This window comes from Saccostrea cucullata, unplaced genomic scaffold, assembly GCF_032062105.1.
Source record: "Saccostrea cucullata isolate Sc308-1 unplaced genomic scaffold, CSIRO_AGI_Scuc_v1 ctg2569, whole genome shotgun sequence".
In the NCBI taxonomy this organism is placed as follows: domain Eukaryota; kingdom Metazoa; phylum Mollusca; class Bivalvia; order Ostreida; family Ostreidae; genus Saccostrea; species Saccostrea cuccullata.
The window spans coordinates 10,303-30,780 of NW_026935082.1; the positions used below are offsets into that span (position 1 = coordinate 10,303).

The 20,478-nt window shown below is 33.3% G+C and overlaps 1 protein-coding gene across 3 annotated transcripts; it reads left to right on the forward strand.

Annotated features, from left to right (window-relative positions):
• Positions 1–4,273: 4,273 nt before the first annotated feature.
• LOC134241847 (uncharacterized) lies at positions 4,274–20,302 on the forward strand. Of its 3 annotated transcripts, XM_062723871.1 has the most exons (7): positions 4,274–4,427; positions 9,402–9,473; positions 9,776–9,928; positions 14,116–14,175; positions 15,478–15,601; positions 16,129–16,260; positions 16,403–20,302. In XM_062723871.1, the coding sequence occupies exons 3-7, from the start codon at positions 9,785–9,787 to the stop codon at positions 16,723–16,725; spliced, it is 783 nt and encodes a 260-aa protein (XP_062579855.1). In that variant the 5' UTR covers positions 4,274–4,427; positions 9,402–9,473; positions 9,776–9,784; the 3' UTR covers positions 16,726–20,302. The 3 variants fall into 3 exon arrangements, with proteins under 3 accessions (XP_062579855.1, XP_062579857.1, XP_062579856.1); XM_062723873.1 differs by lacking the exon at positions 9,402–9,473; XM_062723872.1 differs by lacking the exons at positions 4,274–4,427; positions 9,402–9,473 and adding an exon at positions 6,460–6,558.
• The last annotated feature ends 176 nt before the right edge of the window (positions 20,303–20,478 follow it).

The following is a 20,478-nucleotide window of genomic DNA, read 5'->3' on the forward strand; positions in this document are numbered from 1 at the left end:
GGGTCCTGAAAAAATAAAATGTCCTTTAAAAAAACATTTATAGAATTAAAGAAACTTAAGTTGGAAACAAAAATCAATGAACATTATATACATGATATAACATTTCATATACAGTAGATAAATGATACTTCAGAATATTTAAGTGTATTTATAACATCATAAACTTCTCCAGTGAGTGTGGAAGAAAATTCAAATTTGAATTTGAAATATAAACAGAATTTGTTGTCTTGGAAAATAGTTGCTACCCATAGAGCTCCGTAAAGGACATAAATTATTTGCAATTTTCAAGAGGGATAAAACACGTTCTATTACACTTCTGTATCCATTCTAATATTTTTTTATTGCTTCCTATTTGTAACATTGTAAGCATAGATGTACATAGTAAATCACAATGTTTTAAAAGTAACAAAACACAAAAGCGCATGTACATTAAGCGCATAAAGCACATAGAGTATATATATTCTCCTTTTATCTGGTCCTTTTTATTAAAATGAAAACATCATGTAATCGCCATTACGAATGAGGGTAGCGCTTACAAGAAATGTCTTGTTTTTATTGAGTAGCTTATATTGAAAATATGAGATTTCATGGAAGGAATTCATAACAAAGTACGGTAAAGATTTCCAAGCAAAACTGATATCCTGATATTTTATAAGTATGAATACATGTTTTATTAGAATAAAATTTTTATGTTTGACGTTAGATCTAAATACATGCTGTGTACATCTAAGGTAATACCAAGTTTTTTTAAGTTAAAAAATATATATCCAATAAAATGAAAAAAGGTATATATATAATTTCCTATTCCGAGTGGTAAAGGAAATAAAATAGGTACGAATTAATGAAGAGTGCAAAAATTAATTCTACAGCTTTATGATTATAACAGCAATAACTCTACCAATTTCATGAATATAATCAACTTACGGTAATTAATCGTGTGATTATGCAAGTGTTAATTTTATGTTTATACAAGTAATTTCCGTTAAAATTGTATCTATAAATTATACATTTTCAAAAGCTATATAGACAGTTTATTTAAATTAAAAAAAAACTAGAGCAAAGCTCGTTGCAAAGCAAAGAGAAGGTCTTCCGTCCTGTTTTGACCGGAAGTGACGTCAGCAAAAGGAAAGCAATGAGCTTAGTCGTCTCCAGTCACTTTTTAATTTCAATTTTGCATCAAAATCTAATAAATAAGCTTTTTTTGGCTATTTTGATGTCGATGGACGGAAAATTAAGTTTTGTGCTTCCTGTGATATATGTTACCCAAAAACTTGTCAAGAACAGCAAAAATATGCATTTTCTGACTACTTCCGGTTTGACCGTAAGTGACATCGCCGGACGCATTTTGACGACCTCATTAGAGTAAGCTTGACATTTTAAACAACATTGCTTCTTGGATGTATTACAAATTCTCAATACTTCTTGAGATATCTGGAAAACACTTTTGGCCCCTCTAGATCCCTTAGTTTAGGGGCCAGCCCTTTTTTCGAGATATCATTTAAAAGATCTTGTAATTCCCTTCTACTGATTCTGGTGATTAAGATTTTTTTTTTTCCTTTTGTATATGCCAACTTTGAGGCCTCATATTTTAATCATTTCTCTTGGATTTTGCTCAAATTTTCTGAGTTGATAGATGTTACTAAACTCTATCAGAATGCTATCTAAAATTTCAAAAAGTCACTTCCGGTTTTGAGTTATTTCCCTATAATTTAATTTCACTTGTATCAAGCAGTTTCATTGGCTGAATCATTCAGAGGAACATATAATATTTTGGATAATATAAATTGCCTACGTCACAATGAGTTACGTCAAAAACGTGTTACACCGCTTGACGTTACTTTTAAAATAATGCTCAATTTGAAGTCTTTTTCCGGTGGAAATATTGTCTCATTGTCTACACTGGAATTAAATTATAAGGAATAATTCTAACAATTTTTTTTTTAGAAAATCAAGGCCCTTTTTAATGATTTCAATCCCTTATGGTACCAACTTAAATGTTCGTCAAGTACACAATACTCTGATCTTATATTAAAGCATTTTATAGTGGAAAAGGATTGCCCACGAGAAATTTTCAAAAAGTTCATTAATTAAGCAGTAGTTAATTAATAAAGATTGCATTGAAGTCTATGGGGAAAAGCGTTTTTTCAAAATAAAAATTCAGATAATTTGAATATCAATAAATCCTGTGGTGGAAAGATGCATTCATGTCCAGTTCCCTTAATCAATTCGATATTGTCGACATCGCAATGTAAACAATGTCGATACGATATCGCGTTTACATCGTCTACATTGTTATTTTTCTACATGACGACATCGTTGACATCGCAATGTAAACAATGTTGATACGATATCGCGTTTACATTGTCTACATTGCTTTTATTTCTACATTATATATTGACAACCCGATGTAATTAATGTTTAAATTATTTCGCATGTACTGTACAGATGACAAACACTGTTTTCAATTAAGGTTGGAAATCATTTTTTTTAGTTCAATGTAAGAGACATGCTTCATACTTGATGTACACCTGATGTGGACTCATAAGAGTCAAAGATTGCCCTGGTGACATTGTGTAAAAAGTAAACAGATTATATTAGTATTGCCTTATCAATATGAATTGAACTTAATTGATTTTATGCGTTAAATGTATTGTCCACGATTTTACAAAAAAGACCAAAAAAAAAAAAATAATGATGACTTGATGACGACTCGATATAGGCAAACACGGATACTTATATAAACAAAAAATGATAATAATGCAATGTTTACACAACATCAATTCAATTACCAGTTCAACAACACAGCGATGTTGACGTTGTGGACAATGTAAACAAGAATAAAAAGAGGGGCAATGTTGACACGATGTCGACTCGATATCGACCAACATTGCGATGTCGACGATGTGAACGATGTAAACAAGAAAAATTAGAAGGGCAATGTTGACACAATGTCGACTCGATATCGACCAACATTGCGATGTCGACGATGTGAACGATGTAAACAAGAATAATAAGAGGGGCAATGTTGACACAATGTCGACTCGATATCGACCAACATTGCGATGTTGACGATGTGAACAATGTAAACAAGAATAATAAGAGGGACAATGTTGACACAACGTCGACTCAATATCGACCAACATTGCGATGTCGACGATGTAAACGATGTAAACAAGAAAAATAAGAAGGGCAATGTTAATTGACACGATGTCGACTCCATATCGACCCACATTGCGATGTCCACGATGTGAACAATGTAAACATCAGAAAGGGGGAAAGCAATGTAAACAAGATGCTGACGTTATATTGTTAAACAATGTAATATATAGAGAGATAAACAAAGGAATTATTGTCATCTTAAATATGTTATGATATTAGGAGGACTGGTATTTTTACAGCGATGTCGACACTATCGAAAAAAAAACATCGTGCACTGGACATTGAAATATTACAAATAAAATGATAATTAAAAACAATTTTTTTACCAGCTAATTTTTCTTAATTGATTTTTTTATTAATTAAAAAGGGGAGATAACTCTTACCAAAATTCAAGGTCATGAATTAAGACACATCCCACTAAACATACTAATATTAATAAATGGGAAGTATGTCTAAATAACCTGAGTATTCAATGCCTAAATATCTGTTATGTCTTCAATTTCATTGAATTTCTTCTTATTAGGGATTGAAGACCTTAACCGCACTGTTTATCGTTTGGTTCATGTACTTTTAGTTTGGAGTCGAGAGCATCATATGCAATGTTGTTGTTTGGTTTTTTTTTTTAACTCGCATTATACGATTCCTTCTTGTCACAATTTATGTCATCAAATAATACTTCCATATATTAGTTAGGATCTCGGTCAATACAAGAAAACATAATATTTTGAAAAAAAAACTTTGAAGTATTCTCACATATAGATCACATGGAAACACTTCATGTGTTCGATTGACATTATAATTAGCTCTAGAAATCGAATTGAGGGTTAGCAAAGAAATAAAAAAGCTAAGTAAATTTAATTTCCATTCTCGATTACATCCAGCTAAATATACATGATTGCAGAGATAAAGAGTACACAAAAACAAGAATACGATGAATATTCTATGTGCATAATAATGATATGCGCAGTTGTATTGTTTGTGTAATTTTTAGTTTCCTCTGCTCGTGCAATTTTAGATTTTTTGTTTGTGCATATTATACCCCTAAATCTTGTAAAAAATTTCGGATTCGTGTATTTTTCGTTATGTTTGTGTGCAATTTTTACCTATACGTGCATTTTTATTTTACTCGTGAATATTTTTCATCTAGCTCGTGATCGTTGTGCAAAAATAATTTTGAACCAATCGGCCTGCCATAATATACTCCTCGCCGATGTAATTTTTTACATGTGTGTAAAGAAATTGGTGAATAGTTAGAAGATAACTTGCAGGTATGTGTTTAAAAGATATACTATTCAAAACTAGTGCTAATTGTAACGGGAACCGTTACAGATACGAAACGCTCCCCAACTCACTTTTGGTGCCATATTTGTGAGCTTCATTAAATACGACAAATTCTGTGCATTTTTTACTTTAACAACGTTTTCTCAGAAAGATACCAATTATTCAAATTTTAGCATTGCACCCGTGCTCATTTGAATGCATGCGCGTTATGACCATATATCTTGTCTACACTATCTATCATTATATTTTGATATACTATATATTAAGCATTCAGTCCATAAATATTCAAAATCACTCATTCAAGTGTATTTTTTTTCACTATTTCCAATGCACGCACGTGCGTTCACGTGCATGATGACCATACCTTCTTGTAGGCGTCCAATATATTTATCTATGTTCTAAATCCAAACCTGTTTGGTTGAAAAACAAGGGAGTTATAGCCATTTCAAGTTTCAAGCGTGATTTCTTGAATTTTTTTGTATATCATATTGCAGAATATCCTAATGTATAACTATGTTTTAAATTTCATAGCATTTCGTAAAAAAACAAAGGGGATGTAGCCATTTAAAGTTTCAGCCAATCAGATTGCAGCACACGTGCATGCGCGTGATTTCTTGAATTTTATTTTGAAATCATATTGCAGGGTATTCTAAAGTATGACTATGTTTTAAATTTCAAAGCATTTCATCAAAAAACAAATAAGATATAGCCTTTTAAAGTTTCAGCCAATCAGATTGCAGCACACGTGCATGCGCGTGATTTCTTGAAATTTTTTTGACATCATATTGCTGGGTATTCTAAAGTATGACTATTTTTTAAATTTCAAAGCATTTCATCAAAAAACAAAGAAGATATAGCCTTTTAAAATTTCAGCCAATCAGATTGCAGCACACGTGCATGCACGTGATTTTTTGAATTTTTTTTTATATCATATTGTAGAATATCCTAGTTCATGACTATGTTTAAAATTTCAAAGCATTTCGTCAAAAAACAAAAGAGATATTGAGATTTATGTTTCAGCCAATCAGAGCGCAGCGCACGTGCATGCGCGTGCGTTCGTGCTAATTTGACCATGTCATATTATCTACACTATTAATATATACTTATATAATGAGTTTCAAAGCATTTCATCAAAAAATGTAAAAGTTATGGCCATATTAAGTATATCAGTCATTTCACTAACTTAACGCGCCCGCACGTGCAGGCGTATGCGGGCAAAATGACCTTCGTTCCGCACACCTACACTACACACCCATTAACCCTAAAAAGGTTTTAACTTAGTTTGGTGAACAGTTTCTGAGAACACTTCCGCACAAAAAAGTACCGGAGAAGAAATAAGAAGAAAAAAGAATAATAATAATAATAAGAAACAGAGTAAAAACAATATGTTCCCAAACTCCGTTTGGGGAACATAATTACATGATGTCATTTGTCAGTACCCTGTGCTACAATCGGTATAAAATCTACAATTTACAAAGTTTTAGTTGACCTGTGTCGGCCTATATCGGATGCGGTGCCGCCATCTTTTACAATCTAAAATCACAAACAAAGGGAATATTGTCTTAGAGTATATAGGCCAGTTTCTTATATCCTCATTTAGTAGTTCAGTAACAGCTGAGTGACAGTACTAGTTCCATGAATTATTCCAGTCCTATCAGAAACACATATTTTATGTCTTCTAATTCCATGCACATGCATGTGTACTATAATTAGTTTACCAATGTTGGCCAAGAGACACCTAACATACAGGGAAATCTCATTTTACGGTATGATACATGTATATTATCTTTTTGTAATTATCTGTACATGTGTACAAAGAGGGCAGTATCCATTTCATATTCGAGTACTGCATGATTAAAATATACAAGGATTTCCCACTACCCAAGGCAGGACCAAACTCCGTCCTCATTCACAGGTGCAAAAGGCCTCCTTTCCCACCTAAAAAAAATCCTGCTTTTCTCCCCAAACAATAAGTTGCATTCAAAATTTTATCGGAATCGAAATACGCTAAAACAAACTAGTATAAACAAAAGCATCCCAGGTTGGAAATGATAAGTTATTTAAAGATTTCAACATAGAGCGACATGATTCTGATATGAGCTTGAAAGAGTTGTTTTGGTAGGTTTTGAGGATAAGAGTAAAAGGTATTAAGGTTAAGAGTTAATATGTATAAATCCATGTGATATGTTTATGGTCGTTTCTCATCAATTCGTGGTACCCATTGATTCTTGGTATTTTCTTTTTTCGTCATTGCTCACGCGTAATGCACTATTCTGAAAAATCGAAAGTAGAGTTCCTGATGTAAGCAATTATTTTAGGGGAATAATTCAACTAAAATGACGGAAAATTCGGTACGTAATGCAAAAAATATTTGCAAGAGCTGCTTCCGTTGAAAACAAAGAAAGCATTTTTAGGTCACCTGAGTAAACTCAGGTGACCTATTGCCATCTGTTTTCGTCCGTCGTCGTGCGTCGTGCGTTGTGCGTTGTCCGTTAACATTTGAACATTTTCAGCTTCTTCTCTGCAACCACTGAACCAATTTCAACCAAATTTAGCACAAAGCATCTATGGGTGAAGGGGAACAAAAATTGTGAATTTCATGATCCCTGCCCCCATGGGACTTGGGGGGTGGGGCAGGGACCACTAAAATTAATGCAATCTTTAAAAATCTTCTTCTTTACTCCTGGACATCAAGCAGTTAAACTGTTTGCATGATTGTAATCAGCATTGAGTCCTCTACCAAAATTGTGAAATTTATGGCCCCGGGGTCAGGGGTTCTAGTGCTAGGGTGGGGCAACATAAGTATATAGTGAAAATGCATTATTTCTTTGAAAATCTTCTTCTCTGCTCCTGGGTATTAAATAAACTAACTAAGAGCATAGTTATGATGAGCAAGAGTGCCTCTACCAAAATTGTGAATTTTATGGCCCTAGGGTCAGGGGTTCTAGTGTTAGGGCGGGGCTCTATAGATTATATAGTGAAAAGTCATGAATTCTTTGAAAATCTTCTTCTCTGCTCCTGAGTATTAAATAAACTAACTAAGTGCATAGTTATGATGAGCAAGAGTGCCTCTACCAAAATTGTGAAATTTATGACCCCGGGGTCAGGGGTTCTAGTGCTAGGGTGGGGCTAAATAAGTATATAGTGAAAATGCATTATTTCTTTGAAAATCTTCTTCTCTACTCCTGGGTATTCAATAAACTAACTGAGTGCATAGTTATGATGAGCTAGAGTGCTTCTACCAAAATTGTGAATTTTTTTGCCCCAGGGTCAGGGGTTCTAGTGTTAGGGCGGGGCTCTATAGATTATATAGTGAAAATGCTTGTTTCTTTGAAAATCTTCTTCTCTGCTCCTGGGTATTAAATAAACTAACTAAGTGCATAGTTATGATGAGCAAGAGTGCCTCTACCAAAATTGTGAATTTTATGGCCCCAGGGTCAGGGGTTCTAGTGTTAGGGTGGGGCTCTTTAGATTATATAGTGAAAATTCATGAATTCTTTGAAAATCTTCTTCTCTGCTCCTGAGTGTTAAATAAACTAACTAAGTGCATAGATATGATGTGCAAGAGTGCCTCTACCAAAAATGCGAAATTAATGGCCCCAGGGTCAGGGGTTCTAGTGTTAGGGTGGGGGTCTATTGATTATATAATGGAAATACATGATTCTTTGAAAAAAAATTCTTTTCTGCTCCTAGGAATTAAACTAAGTGCATAGTTATGATGAGCAAGAAAACCTCTTCCAAAATTTTGATTTTATAGCCCTAGGGTCAGGGGTTCTAGTGATAGGGTGGGGCTCTAATGATTATATAGTGAAAATACATTAAATCTCTGAAAATTTTCTTCTCTGCTCTTGGGTATTAAGCAGATAAACTACCTATGTAGTTATGATGAGCAAGGACCCTAATCTTCCAGAATTGTGAATTTCAAGGCCCCAGGGTTCGGTGGTACCATAGGGGGGGTGTTCTTATATACTGAAACTGGATGAGATCTGCTCCTTGGTATTAATCGAATATTTTTGAAAAGCAAGGGTGCCTTTTCAAAAATTGTGCAATGTGTGGATCTAGGCCTAAGGGTCAGGGGTTCATGTGTGATAGGGGCATTACTGATTATTGCTGAATATTACTAATTACTTGAAATGCTTTTTTTGTTCCCACACCCTGCCTATGGGTATTAAGTAAACAAACTAAGCAACTGCTAAGTGTATTGTTATGATGATCAAATGGTGCCTCTTTCAAAATTGTGAATGCCATAGCATCTTGCTTAAAACATTAATCAAATTAAATCGCTGGAAAGTTGTTGCATAATGCTCAGGTGACCTATAAGGCCCATGGGCCTCTTGTATAGTTTAAATCAATGTATTGTGGAATCACCTCTTTTGCATGCATATAAACATTACACAACAAAACAAAACTGTTCACCGATTAAATTAATTGTCATTACAATGTATGTAGGCGTACAATGTACATGTACGGCTCTGCAAATCCTTATAGCTAGTTTCTTTCTTCTACACATAATTGTCCTATCTTCATAACGAATATAGAATCTTTAAATTTTTGATTATTTGTAGTAACAATTATTTTTTAAAATTATACCAGTCTGTCTTTTCCTGTAAATTTTCTCATAATTTTTTCCTTTTTCTTTTATTGTTTTTATTTTATGTCGGAAATTGTAACGAATAGAATGTAGTGATACTTTCTTCTTTTAAAATAAATGAAGATAAATAGTTTTTAAACTTTTTCAAAAATTTTAAATCTTATGTTTTACTAAGTACACCATTTTTTTTTTTTTTGTACTTTTGTAGAAAAAGAAAGGTGTCACATTTTTCTGCTTGGGTAAATGTGACAAAATTTATTTCTAAATTTTCTCTTACAGCTAGTACATTAAATTTTATGGTTTTTAAGAAAGATCGCATACACTGCAGGATAAATTCAAAATCAAATATATGTATGCTTGTTGCACACAGGTAGACTTATTTAATGATCGACCTGCAGCAGAACATCCGGGTTTACAGTTTACGTGGCCTTCTTTCTTACTGGTAAGAATTAATGCTTTCATAAAACAAAAGTGTTTCTAAAAATATGACGTAAGACATTTCCGACATATGTTTAATTGTCTTATATAATCGTTAATTGTATTTTAGTTGAATTTTTGTCGTATATACAAACGATAAAATGTGTAAAATGTTTTAAACCTAAACATTGTTTGAATGAGAAGAATACCTTAATAAAGTAAATAAAAGTAAACTTAGATTAAATAAATTACTCATTTTTTTATTGTTCATAAACTTAATATTTGTTCCTGTAATCGCAGGATGTTCGCAATCATATTCAATTTCAGTTTGTCGGGATGCATGAGAAAAGGCCATCAGCAGTGCCTGTGTTGGTATCAGTATCTCTCACATTTTGCCTTTATGTTTGGGCCATTATCACACCCGGATGGTTAATTATAAAATGGGAACGTACAAGAGTGCTACCTGTATCAGTTCATAAGGCAAGATATTGTATTCAATTGCTATAAGCTTGCACAGTTACTTTTATGAAACGCCTGGACTGTCTAATGTAATTCAGTCATTATATGGTGTGCACTTGTCATAATGGGAAGTGCATCTTCCATAAATCGTGTACTTTTACTAGCTATTGTATGGCAAGTAAAGTGTTGCTTTATTCGATAATCTTGTGATTTATATTCAAAATCTTGTGATGTATACTTTCAGTATTTCTAACCAATGAAAATTGTCCTTACTTTCTTAGAATACTATTGCGTCATATTACCCATAATACAATACTATTGCACGCATCACTAGATTGTAAAACATGCATCACAAGATTTTGAATTAACATCATAAGATTTTGAATATACATCACAAGATTTCGCGCATACATCACAAGATTATAGAATATAGGTCACAGGATTTCGAATATATGTACATCATGCACAAGATATCGACCATACATCACAAGATACACTGTAATAGAATATACATCACAAGTTTTTGAATATACATCACAATATATTTAACATTCACCACAAGATTTAAGAATATACAACACAAGTTTTTGAATATACATCACAAAATATTGAACATACATCACAATTAAGATTTTGAATATACATCAGAAGATATTGAATGTACATCACAAGATTTAGAATATACATTACAAGATTTAGGTCATACATAACAAGTTTTTGAATATAAATCACAAGATTTAGAATATACATCACGTGATTATCGAATAAAGCAATGTTTTACATGCTATACCAGTACGCCCTGAATGTATCGTATGGGATACAAACATCTTTTTGTGATGTGCAACGCCAAGCTTTATCTTGTTGATAATGTTAATGTCATCTTCTTTCGAATATATTCAACAATAAATGACTCAAATATAAAACGGATATGGATATATTGATTGAAATATTTTATTGAAATAGCATTTAAATAAATTCTATACTGAACAGATATTATGGATGTAAGTTTTTTTAATTTAATTTCTCCCAGAGTTAAAGATAACCCTAGCTATGGGCAGGATCTGCTTAAATTATACTACATACATGTATGCGGATCTAGGAATTTTAAGTGGCGTTCAAATTAATGCAATCTACTCCAGAAAATATATCTTAGGATTTCTTTGACAAGTATAAGGGAAAAAACTCGTAAAAAAACTTTTTCAAAAGCCTGACAAATGGCAACCTGTTTGAGGGATGGAATGGGTTTGTGCTGCATGCATATCAAACAAACAAAAATGGAAATGAATTAAATTTTGAGAAAGGGGGTCAAGTTACTAAACTTACATCATATAATGATAAAAGCACATCACAAAAAGAAATATTTTCATCATAATATTATTTTTGTCAAGAAATGACTTACCAATGTCACTTACAATTTACTCGTAATGTTACAGGTTACAAAACATGACTCAAAAGAATGTGACCATTATCAGAGACATAAATTAAAACGTTATTTATGTCTCTGCTGCCATTATGGTGTTTGTCGAAGAGTACATTAGATTTTTAGCTCACCTGAGCCGAAGGCTCAAGTGAGCTTTTCTGATCACATTTTGTCCGTCGTCCGTCCGTCCGTCTGTCTGTCTGTCCGTCCGTCTGTCCGTCTGTAAACTTTTCACATTTTCGACTTCTTCTCAAGAACCACTGGGCCAATTTTGACCAAACTTGGTACAAAGCATCTTTGGGTGAAGGGGAATTTCAATTGTTAAAATGAAGGGACATATCCCCTCGCAAGGGGAGATAATCAAGAAAAGAGAAAAATAGGGTTGGGTCATTAAAAAATCTTCTTCTCAAGAACCACTGGGCCAGTAAAGCTGAAACTTATGTGGAAGCCTCCTGGGGTAGTGTAGATTCTAAATTGTCCAAATCATGACCCCCGGGGGAAGGGCGGGGCCACATTGGGGAATCAAAATTTTACATAGAAATATATAGGAAAAATCTTTGAAAATCTTCTTCTCAAGAACCACTGGGCCAGAAAAGCTGAAACTTATGTGGAAGCATCCTGGGGTAGTGTTAATTCTAAATTGTAGGAATCATGACCCCCGGGGGAAGGGCGGGGCCACAATGGGGTATCAAAGTTTTACATAGAAATATATAGGAAAAATCTTTGAAAATCTTCTTCTCAAGAACCACTGGACCAGAAAAGCTGAAACTTATGTGGAAGCATCCTGGTATAATGTACATTCTAAATTGTTCAAATAATGACCCCCCGGGGAAGGGCGGGGCCACAATGGGGAATCAAAGTTTTATATAGAAATATATAGGAAAAATCTTTGAAAATCTTCTTCTCAAGAACCACTGGGCCAGAAAAAGTGAAGCTTATGTGGAAGCATTCTGGGGTAGTGTAAATTCTAAATTGTAGGAATCATGACCCCCGGGGGAAGGGCGGGGCCACAATGGGGTATCAAAGTTTTACATAGAAATATATAGGAAAAATTTTGAAAATCTTCTTCTCAAGAACCACTGGACCAGAAAAGCTGAAACTTATGTGGGAGCATCCTGGTATAATGTAGATTCTAAATTGTTCAAATCATGACCCCCCGGGGAAGGGCGGGGCCACAATGGGGAATCAAAGTTTTATATAGAAATATATAGGAAAAATCTTTGAAAATCTTCTTCTCAAGAACCACTGGGCCAGAAAAAGTGAAGCTTATGTGGAAGCATTCTGGGGTAGTGTAAATTCTAAATTGTAGGAATCATGACCCCCGGGGGAAGGGCGGGGCCATTATAGGGGAATCAAAGTTTTACATAGAAATATATAGGAAAAATCTTTGAAAATCTTCTTCTCAGGAACCACTGGGCCAAAAAAGCTGAAACATATGTGCCCATGGAAGGATCATGGGGTAGTGTAGATTTCAAAATGTCTAAATTATAATCAGTGGGATAGGGTGGGGATGCATTATGTATAACAAGGGGGAAATCTGGTAAAGAACAGAATGGTCAAAGCTTCTCAGGTGAGCGATGTGGCCCATGGGCCTCTTGTTTAAAATGCTGAACGTTCACTCGGCTTGATAAGATGTCTATTCAAGTAATGATGTGAAAATGAATATCCATTGCCTTGATTCTGAATAATCATTCAGTATTTGAAGAATAAATGTTCTTGCAGATACCTCTTCTATTACGAATGTTTTGTTTCTAACAGTGATATATGTTTATATTAGTTCTATCCACATGCCTGTAGATCGCTTTAAAAAAATTGAGGTGTTGAAAAAAAATAAAGGTATGAAACTCTTTTCATAGGGTACCTACTTTCGCCAATAAAATTCTTTTAAATCAAATGCTTTACAATCTTGCTTTTTATCAATATCTATCCATATATAAAAGTCTTCATTAATACCAAATTTCATTCCGTAATTCCTTCTACTTCTCAAGATACTCTGAAATAAATTCCGAAATTGACCTAATTTTTTTTCACTCGACATCAGCTTGGGCCCTGCACTAATTATGAAGCGGGAACGACAGGAAAAATCTTCCCCGGAGTTTATTCTAAACTCAATGAATATTTGCTCATTTGCATTCGAGCTTTACGTGGTTTTTCTCTAATTGGATCATATGATCTTACTAAGTCACAAACGACATTTTAGCGGTCTAATTGTTCTGAAAATCGAAAGATATATTTATATATGCATTCCGGGGAAAAATCGTTCGACCATAGCTTCTGTTACGTTCATAATCAACATAGCGGTGTAGTTGTTGATGGAGACGTTTTTAACTTAATTTTTCGCGAAAGAAATTGATACGAACTTAACCTTACAATCCGGAGAAAGAAATCAACTTTAAAATGTTGAAAGATCTTGCAAATGCTATGCAACTCTTCGCTGCTCTTCAAACACCTTTGTGTTTTACATGTAAATGGCTAGGGGCCCAAGCTTATGTCGAGTAAAAGAAAGTAGGTCATTTCTAGGATTGATCTCAAAATATCTCGAGAAATATAGGGAATTTTGGAATGAGCTTTGGTAGAAATGAAGAATTCACCTATGAATAGATTTAAATAGAAAGTAGAATTTTAGAGTTTGTGAATAAAAAAGATATTCTATCAGCGAAATTCGGTACCCAGTGTAAGAGTTCCATACCTTTTTTTTCACACAATTTTTTTTCAAGCGACCCAAAAGCCTGTGGTTCTATCAAAACAAATTACTTTGATAAATTAACATGCCTTTTTTCTGTTTTAGTATAACCCCCTTGTACGCTCTCTGTTGAACAGTACATCTGAAACTCTGAACACTGAAACGGTAAGAAATCTCATTAACAAAATCGACATTTATTCATTAACAAAACTTTTTGAATGTTTATTATGATACATTTATAGCCTACAGTACATGTATATGTGACTTCCGCCGTCATCAGTACATATTTTTAATTAATTTTTAATTCATGATGAATAGGATAAAATATTTATTACACGCATGATGCGTGTATATTTATTTTCCTTTACATATTTTATAAGTTATTCATGTGATGCATTCATTTACAGCAAATTTTCACAAGAAAGCATCTAATTTAGATTTTTTTTTCGTTTTCTTTGAAATAAATACGAAAAAATTCATATAAAATACTTGAGAGCTAATGTCGGCCTTTTAATGCTGAAACCATTGTTTAAAAAGGTTGACTCAGAGATCTATAAAATAAAAAGTTGGTGTGGCATTCCTCCTTAAACCATAAGCATAAAATGCATAAGTACAGTTTGTTAAGCAAAGATTTACATGTATATGTTGGATTAAAAAAATCGCCAATGCAGTTTGTTAAATGATCTGAAACTACATGTATACTTCTCTTTTGCTGTATACTAATAATAAAAAGATTGTTTCAGATTGTGCAACTAATTTTTCACATACATTCAAGACAATCTCTCCAAAATAACGTTTAAGGATGGATGATGGGCAAAAAACCCCAAATAAACAAGCTTGACTAACGAGCGTATGCTGAGGAGGACGAATGAGGACAAATAAAAAAAAAACAAGATCATTAGATAGATCAAATAACATTGACAGGAATGTGAATTAAACGCCGAAAGAAATCAGATTTGTACTTTTTGACATGTCAGATCTTTGACAAACTGTAAACCATGCTTTATTCGCTAGAATTTAATTTTGGATTCGCTCCACAATCTGCTCGCAAAAATTAATTCCTCGCCATTATTCTTATTTGTTAATGATATAAACCATGAAAATTTAATTTGCGAAAAGAAAGTTCCGCTTATTAAAAAAAATATATGTAAGTATTATTTAGATTTTATGATTGAATGAATGCTTTATATTTTATCTACTCCCAGTCTATTTTTTTAAAATCTGGACAAATTACTCTCTCTTGCAACCTAGTAGTCTGTTAGGGTAGTACTCGTAAACAAAAACAAAAATGACGGAAAAAACCCTGCGTGAGCAGTTAAATCATACAAATCATGCAGTAATATATTCCATTGATTGCAATTACAGGTATTTAAATGAAATTATTTTATATCATCGAGAGCTAAGTAAAGATTCTGAAAACATATATTTACTTTGTAGTTTGCAAAATAATTTACGAAATCTTTTCAGATTAAATATTCTCAGGAGATGAGCATCTTTTACATGTACATCAATAAATGTGAGTCTGGAGCATGCGCTCGAGTGGACTATGAGAAACTCTATGAGATTCCCTCACAACTAAGAAACAGTCTACGTAAGTCAGCAATTCATTAAATTGAAACCGGAAAATTTTCAATATTTTGTTAAAGATTTACGATTAACATAATCATATAAAGAGTACATTTCTTTCCTGTTCAACATGTTAAAGCAAGAATCTTTCATTCCCCCAACTTCGCTAAAAAGAATTGACTCGAATGCATCAATTTGCAAAAATCTATTTTGCATTTTTAAGAAACAAAATCTTTATTTTTAGGCTATAGTTGCGTTATTATAAATTGTAGTTACGTGTAAAGTTTTACGTAATACGTCACGTCACGATTTACATTGACAGTTGCGCTCAAGGTAAATTGTACAAGCCTCCTAACTGCAAGCTTTACGACTGGAACTTTCTTCCAATCCTTGATTTGTCGCTCAAGCAACAAACTATTTCCATGTCAATGTTCATAATATGAGTTGACCAGACACGTAAATTGTTTACACCGGATGCATTTGTCGAAAAAGATCGTGACGTTATGCAAAACTTCACACTTAACTGACATTAATATTTCATCCCTTTTTTAGCTGACCTAATGGAAATTAAGATTGAGGGCACTTCTGTTTTGGATCTTTGTGTGATTGGCTTCTTTTTCCTGCTCTTGAACTTTGGAAATTCTTCTCGAGTCGTAACAGGGGGGGTCAGTGTGCTTTTGGCCGGTAAGACAATGTCAGAGCTTAGCTGGATGTCAATTCCAGTCATAAAGTAATGCATGCAAAAAAAAAATACATATAATATTGCGTTCCTGTTATCGAATTGAAGTTTTCTTATATCAAGTATTTAATTATCTTTTTTTTAAAGCTGTTGTTGAATCTATTATGGTGTACCGAATGGGCATGGCGAACACAACAACAAGCGAAGTTTTATATGCCATCGATTCAAGCTGGGATTATTATAGTATTTATAGTATTTCAATGGATTTCCCTTACTCCATCGTCATTTCCAGTATTGGCATATCTTCCAGTGTCATTGTGTTGTACCTCTGTGGAGATTTGTACTCCAAAATTAGACGACAGCAAACCACAGACGGTCGAAAGCTGAAATTATGTACGATCTTCAATCCCAACAAGTTTACAATTCTGCGAGAAAGCCAAATTACAGAGATGCATCATCTGTACCTTTAAACATATCATGTAAATGTACCTAGGATACTGGGGTATCCTACTAGAATATGTATGAACATGCTTAACTTTGGTTTCATCATGTCACACACACACACACACACACACACACACACACACACACACACACACACATATATAATTATATATTTGTATACTCGCTTTGAGGTTGCTATTATTGTCTTTATTAGTAAAGGCCTTTTTACACACAGAGACATCTGGGAAATGAAAAATTGTCGCCTTATTACATGTTAATGATTTTTTTAAGCTCAAGAATATACTCATCATATTCAAAGGTGTGCTGTAATCTCAATGATGTCTTTATCATATTAACAGTCCACTATTATGCACGTGTAGTTTGTAGAAAAATTAATGTCATAGAATGTCATAGAATGTCTGAACACTTTCATCGATCTTGTATTTTTTTTTTTTTTACATTTGTTAATTTCAGAACGGTGACTTAAAACATCGCCCATTATGATGATTTCACGTCCCAGATTTTTTTACTCGAATATTCAGAGGGTATAATGTTGAAAATGATGGTTATTGATTTACATTGACATAATGACATAAGTTGTATCTGTTGACTGATAGACTATTTTCTTAACAAAATAGCGAATGTGTGGGCAAAACTGCTTACAGGAACATCTTCTTGCAATCATAATTCCATACACATTGAATTCAACCAAACTCTTTTTTAAAATGGGCATCGGTTTGGTGGATATTTGTGCATTCTTACAATCATTTCTCAAATATTTCATACATAAGATTTTGCTAAATAACTTTAAATGGATGAATAATGATTTTTATGAAGGGGTGCAAGCGCACTCTCTTAGAAAACTTGTAATTTTGAAATGAATCACGTTAAAATCTTATTTTATATTTTCCAGTAACAGAGTGGGGAGGATAACTTTTTTTCTGCCTAGCTTTGATATGAAATTTTTATTAAGATGCTGCCTATTTCTAAAAAGGTTAAAGACTGGAAATTCCTGCATTAAAGCACTGATAGAGGAAGCCACCCTAACCCCAACAGAATAGGATTTTTGAGTACGTGCAATCACTGTGACAGATAATTACTAGTATATTTCATTTTTACGTATCATTTTTATAAGCACTAAAAATGACCAACGACATGAACAATAAAAATTGTCAAATTTTCGGGACGCCCTGTCCCTTCCTCAAGACAAAGAAAAAAGTTAAAAATATATATATATATATATATATATATATATATATATATATATATATATATATATATATATATATATATACATATACGAAGTAAGAAATATTCCTTTTGGTGTATTTAGTGAATAAGTAAAATCGAACATTGTATTACCGGTGCAGTTTATCAGGAGACTGTTGCTGCATGTTAATTTTTTGTGGTGGTTGTCTCCTCCATCCCCAACTTACTTTCAAAAACAAAACATTGCTACTGGGCCTTTGCATTGTAAGGATCGCACAAAATATTACTGGTCAATTTTGGTATTCTTCTATTAAACTGAAAATGTCCTACTTGATAGTCAATTATCCATTATCAAGTCATTTCTGTTTTTACAATCAGATAATTTTGGCCTTATATAACGTTACCTCACGTAATACATGTGTATAAATTATGACATTCTGTTTGCAATTTTCCAGTAAAGCAATGTCACACTGCAAACTATCTTAAAGAATAAGTAATATATAGATATCAAAAAAGAAAAGAAAAAACAGTTCCATAAAGCTTGAAGTCTAAACTATATGTTATCAATATTTCATTATTTTTTTTAGATGAGGCATTTTTTTTACCCTTCTTGGGCTTATCTCTTTAAACACTCAATTAACATATCAAACGTGATTTCTTAATATCTGACACTATAGGAATTCTGCCCTCATTATCCCCTATATTCTTTTCTGGTCTGATTTGAAATAAATGTAGCTTTCATCGTGCATAATTTTGTTGTTTTACGTCGACAAGTAGCAATTTAATTCAAGTTACATTAATTCTTGTAGTTTAATTGTATCTGCTGTTGAACGTCCCTCTCGAGAATTTTTCACTCAGTTGGAGATGCCACCACTTGCCGGCGGCCAGTTGCAATTTTTTTCCTATACTCGGCAGTAAGGTCCATAGAGCAGGGAGGAATCTTTTTCGTGCCAGCACCTACTGCGACACGGAACCTCAGTTTTTACTTGATTGTTTGTAGGTTTCAGCCGATTCGGCCATATTCAGCGAGAGCTTGCTTATAACATTTGCATACAAGTTTGAATTATAGGTAGGCCAGTTTAATAAAAAGCGTCCGTGTTTTAATTGAAATTTCTTTAAAAAAGAAAAAAAACTAAGAACAACTTTAGTTATCATATTTGGAATTCAATACATTGGTTTATTGTGCTAGAAAACAGAATGTGTAATTCATCCTTTCATCACCTCCATACAGAGTTTATATATCTCAATTGATTCGATACGCAAGATCATTCTCTACGTATGAACAATTTCTAAACCGAGGTAAATTATTGACAAGCAAGTTTATGAAACTAGAATATCAACATTCTCGTTTAAAGTCACCGTTTTGTAAGTTCTTTGGTCGATACAATGACCTTGTCAGCAAATACAATTTATCCTTGAGTCAAATGCTGACTGACGTTTTTTTTTCATACTAATTGTTAGTCCATTATTTATATACTAAATAGACCACAGCTTTTAGGCGTTATTCCCCGATCATGACAAGGAGCACACAGCAGGTTTGAGCGGTCGGCAGGGGATACTCACTCCTCCATGACACCTGAAGCCACCTTTGATGTTTCGAGGTCTGTGTTTGCTCTGCTATTATTTTGTATTGTTTTATGGACTTTTTGGTCTTGAAACAGTTCGTTGTCCCCATATGACGGTGTCATACATGTAATTCTTTTATCCTTTGACAAGAGCATGCGAAAATCCTTGTTGGAAATATATTTTCAAAGGTTCATCCTCTGACAACGTCATTTTATGAATAAAATTATCTTCCAACGATAGAGAACTCCACAAAAAAGGCGAAGGAAAAAGTGCGAAGGTAAGAGGATGAAAATGCGATTGTGAGAGGGCGAAGATACGAGAGTGCGAATGTGCGAACGCGAAAATGAGAAATTCCGAAGGCGAGGTAGCGATATTAGTATGAATACACCAGAATTAAGTATAAAGTTATTTTTTCAAGAGGTTTTAACATTACAGATCCCTAATTTTTTAACATTTCATTTGATATCATACCAATGGAAGAACTCTTTCCATTTTTCAGGAATCTAAGGGCACTACCTATTGTAATGATAGTAATGTCTGGTTCAAAGAAATGAATATTATGTAGTTTTTCTTTCAAGACATGGAATTTATCTATTATACTTTTAAGAAAATATTGCTTTGTTGTTAGCTTTGTTGATTTTTTTTAACTGATAGAATTCCTCATGGTGATCTTCATGAGACGAAATTTGTCCGGTATTGATTTTATCAAATTATTGCATATTGTGTTTCTGTAATTTTGCTCCTCAAAGTTACACAATGTTCTGTATTTTGTCTTACATGCGCGGAACAATCCCCTGTATTCTCCATTAAAAGGGTTCATGTTTACAAGTTTTTCAGAATTTTTTCCTGTTCTTCGCAGATCAGAATATGACTTTGAAACCACGTTTTTTACGAGATATATGCCAAGGTCCTCTTTCAATAAATTTAGTTCATATTTTTGCACTTCAACAAGTATATTCAGCTGAAGGCTTTTGCAATGGAATCCCTTTCAGAAAATTTTTCAT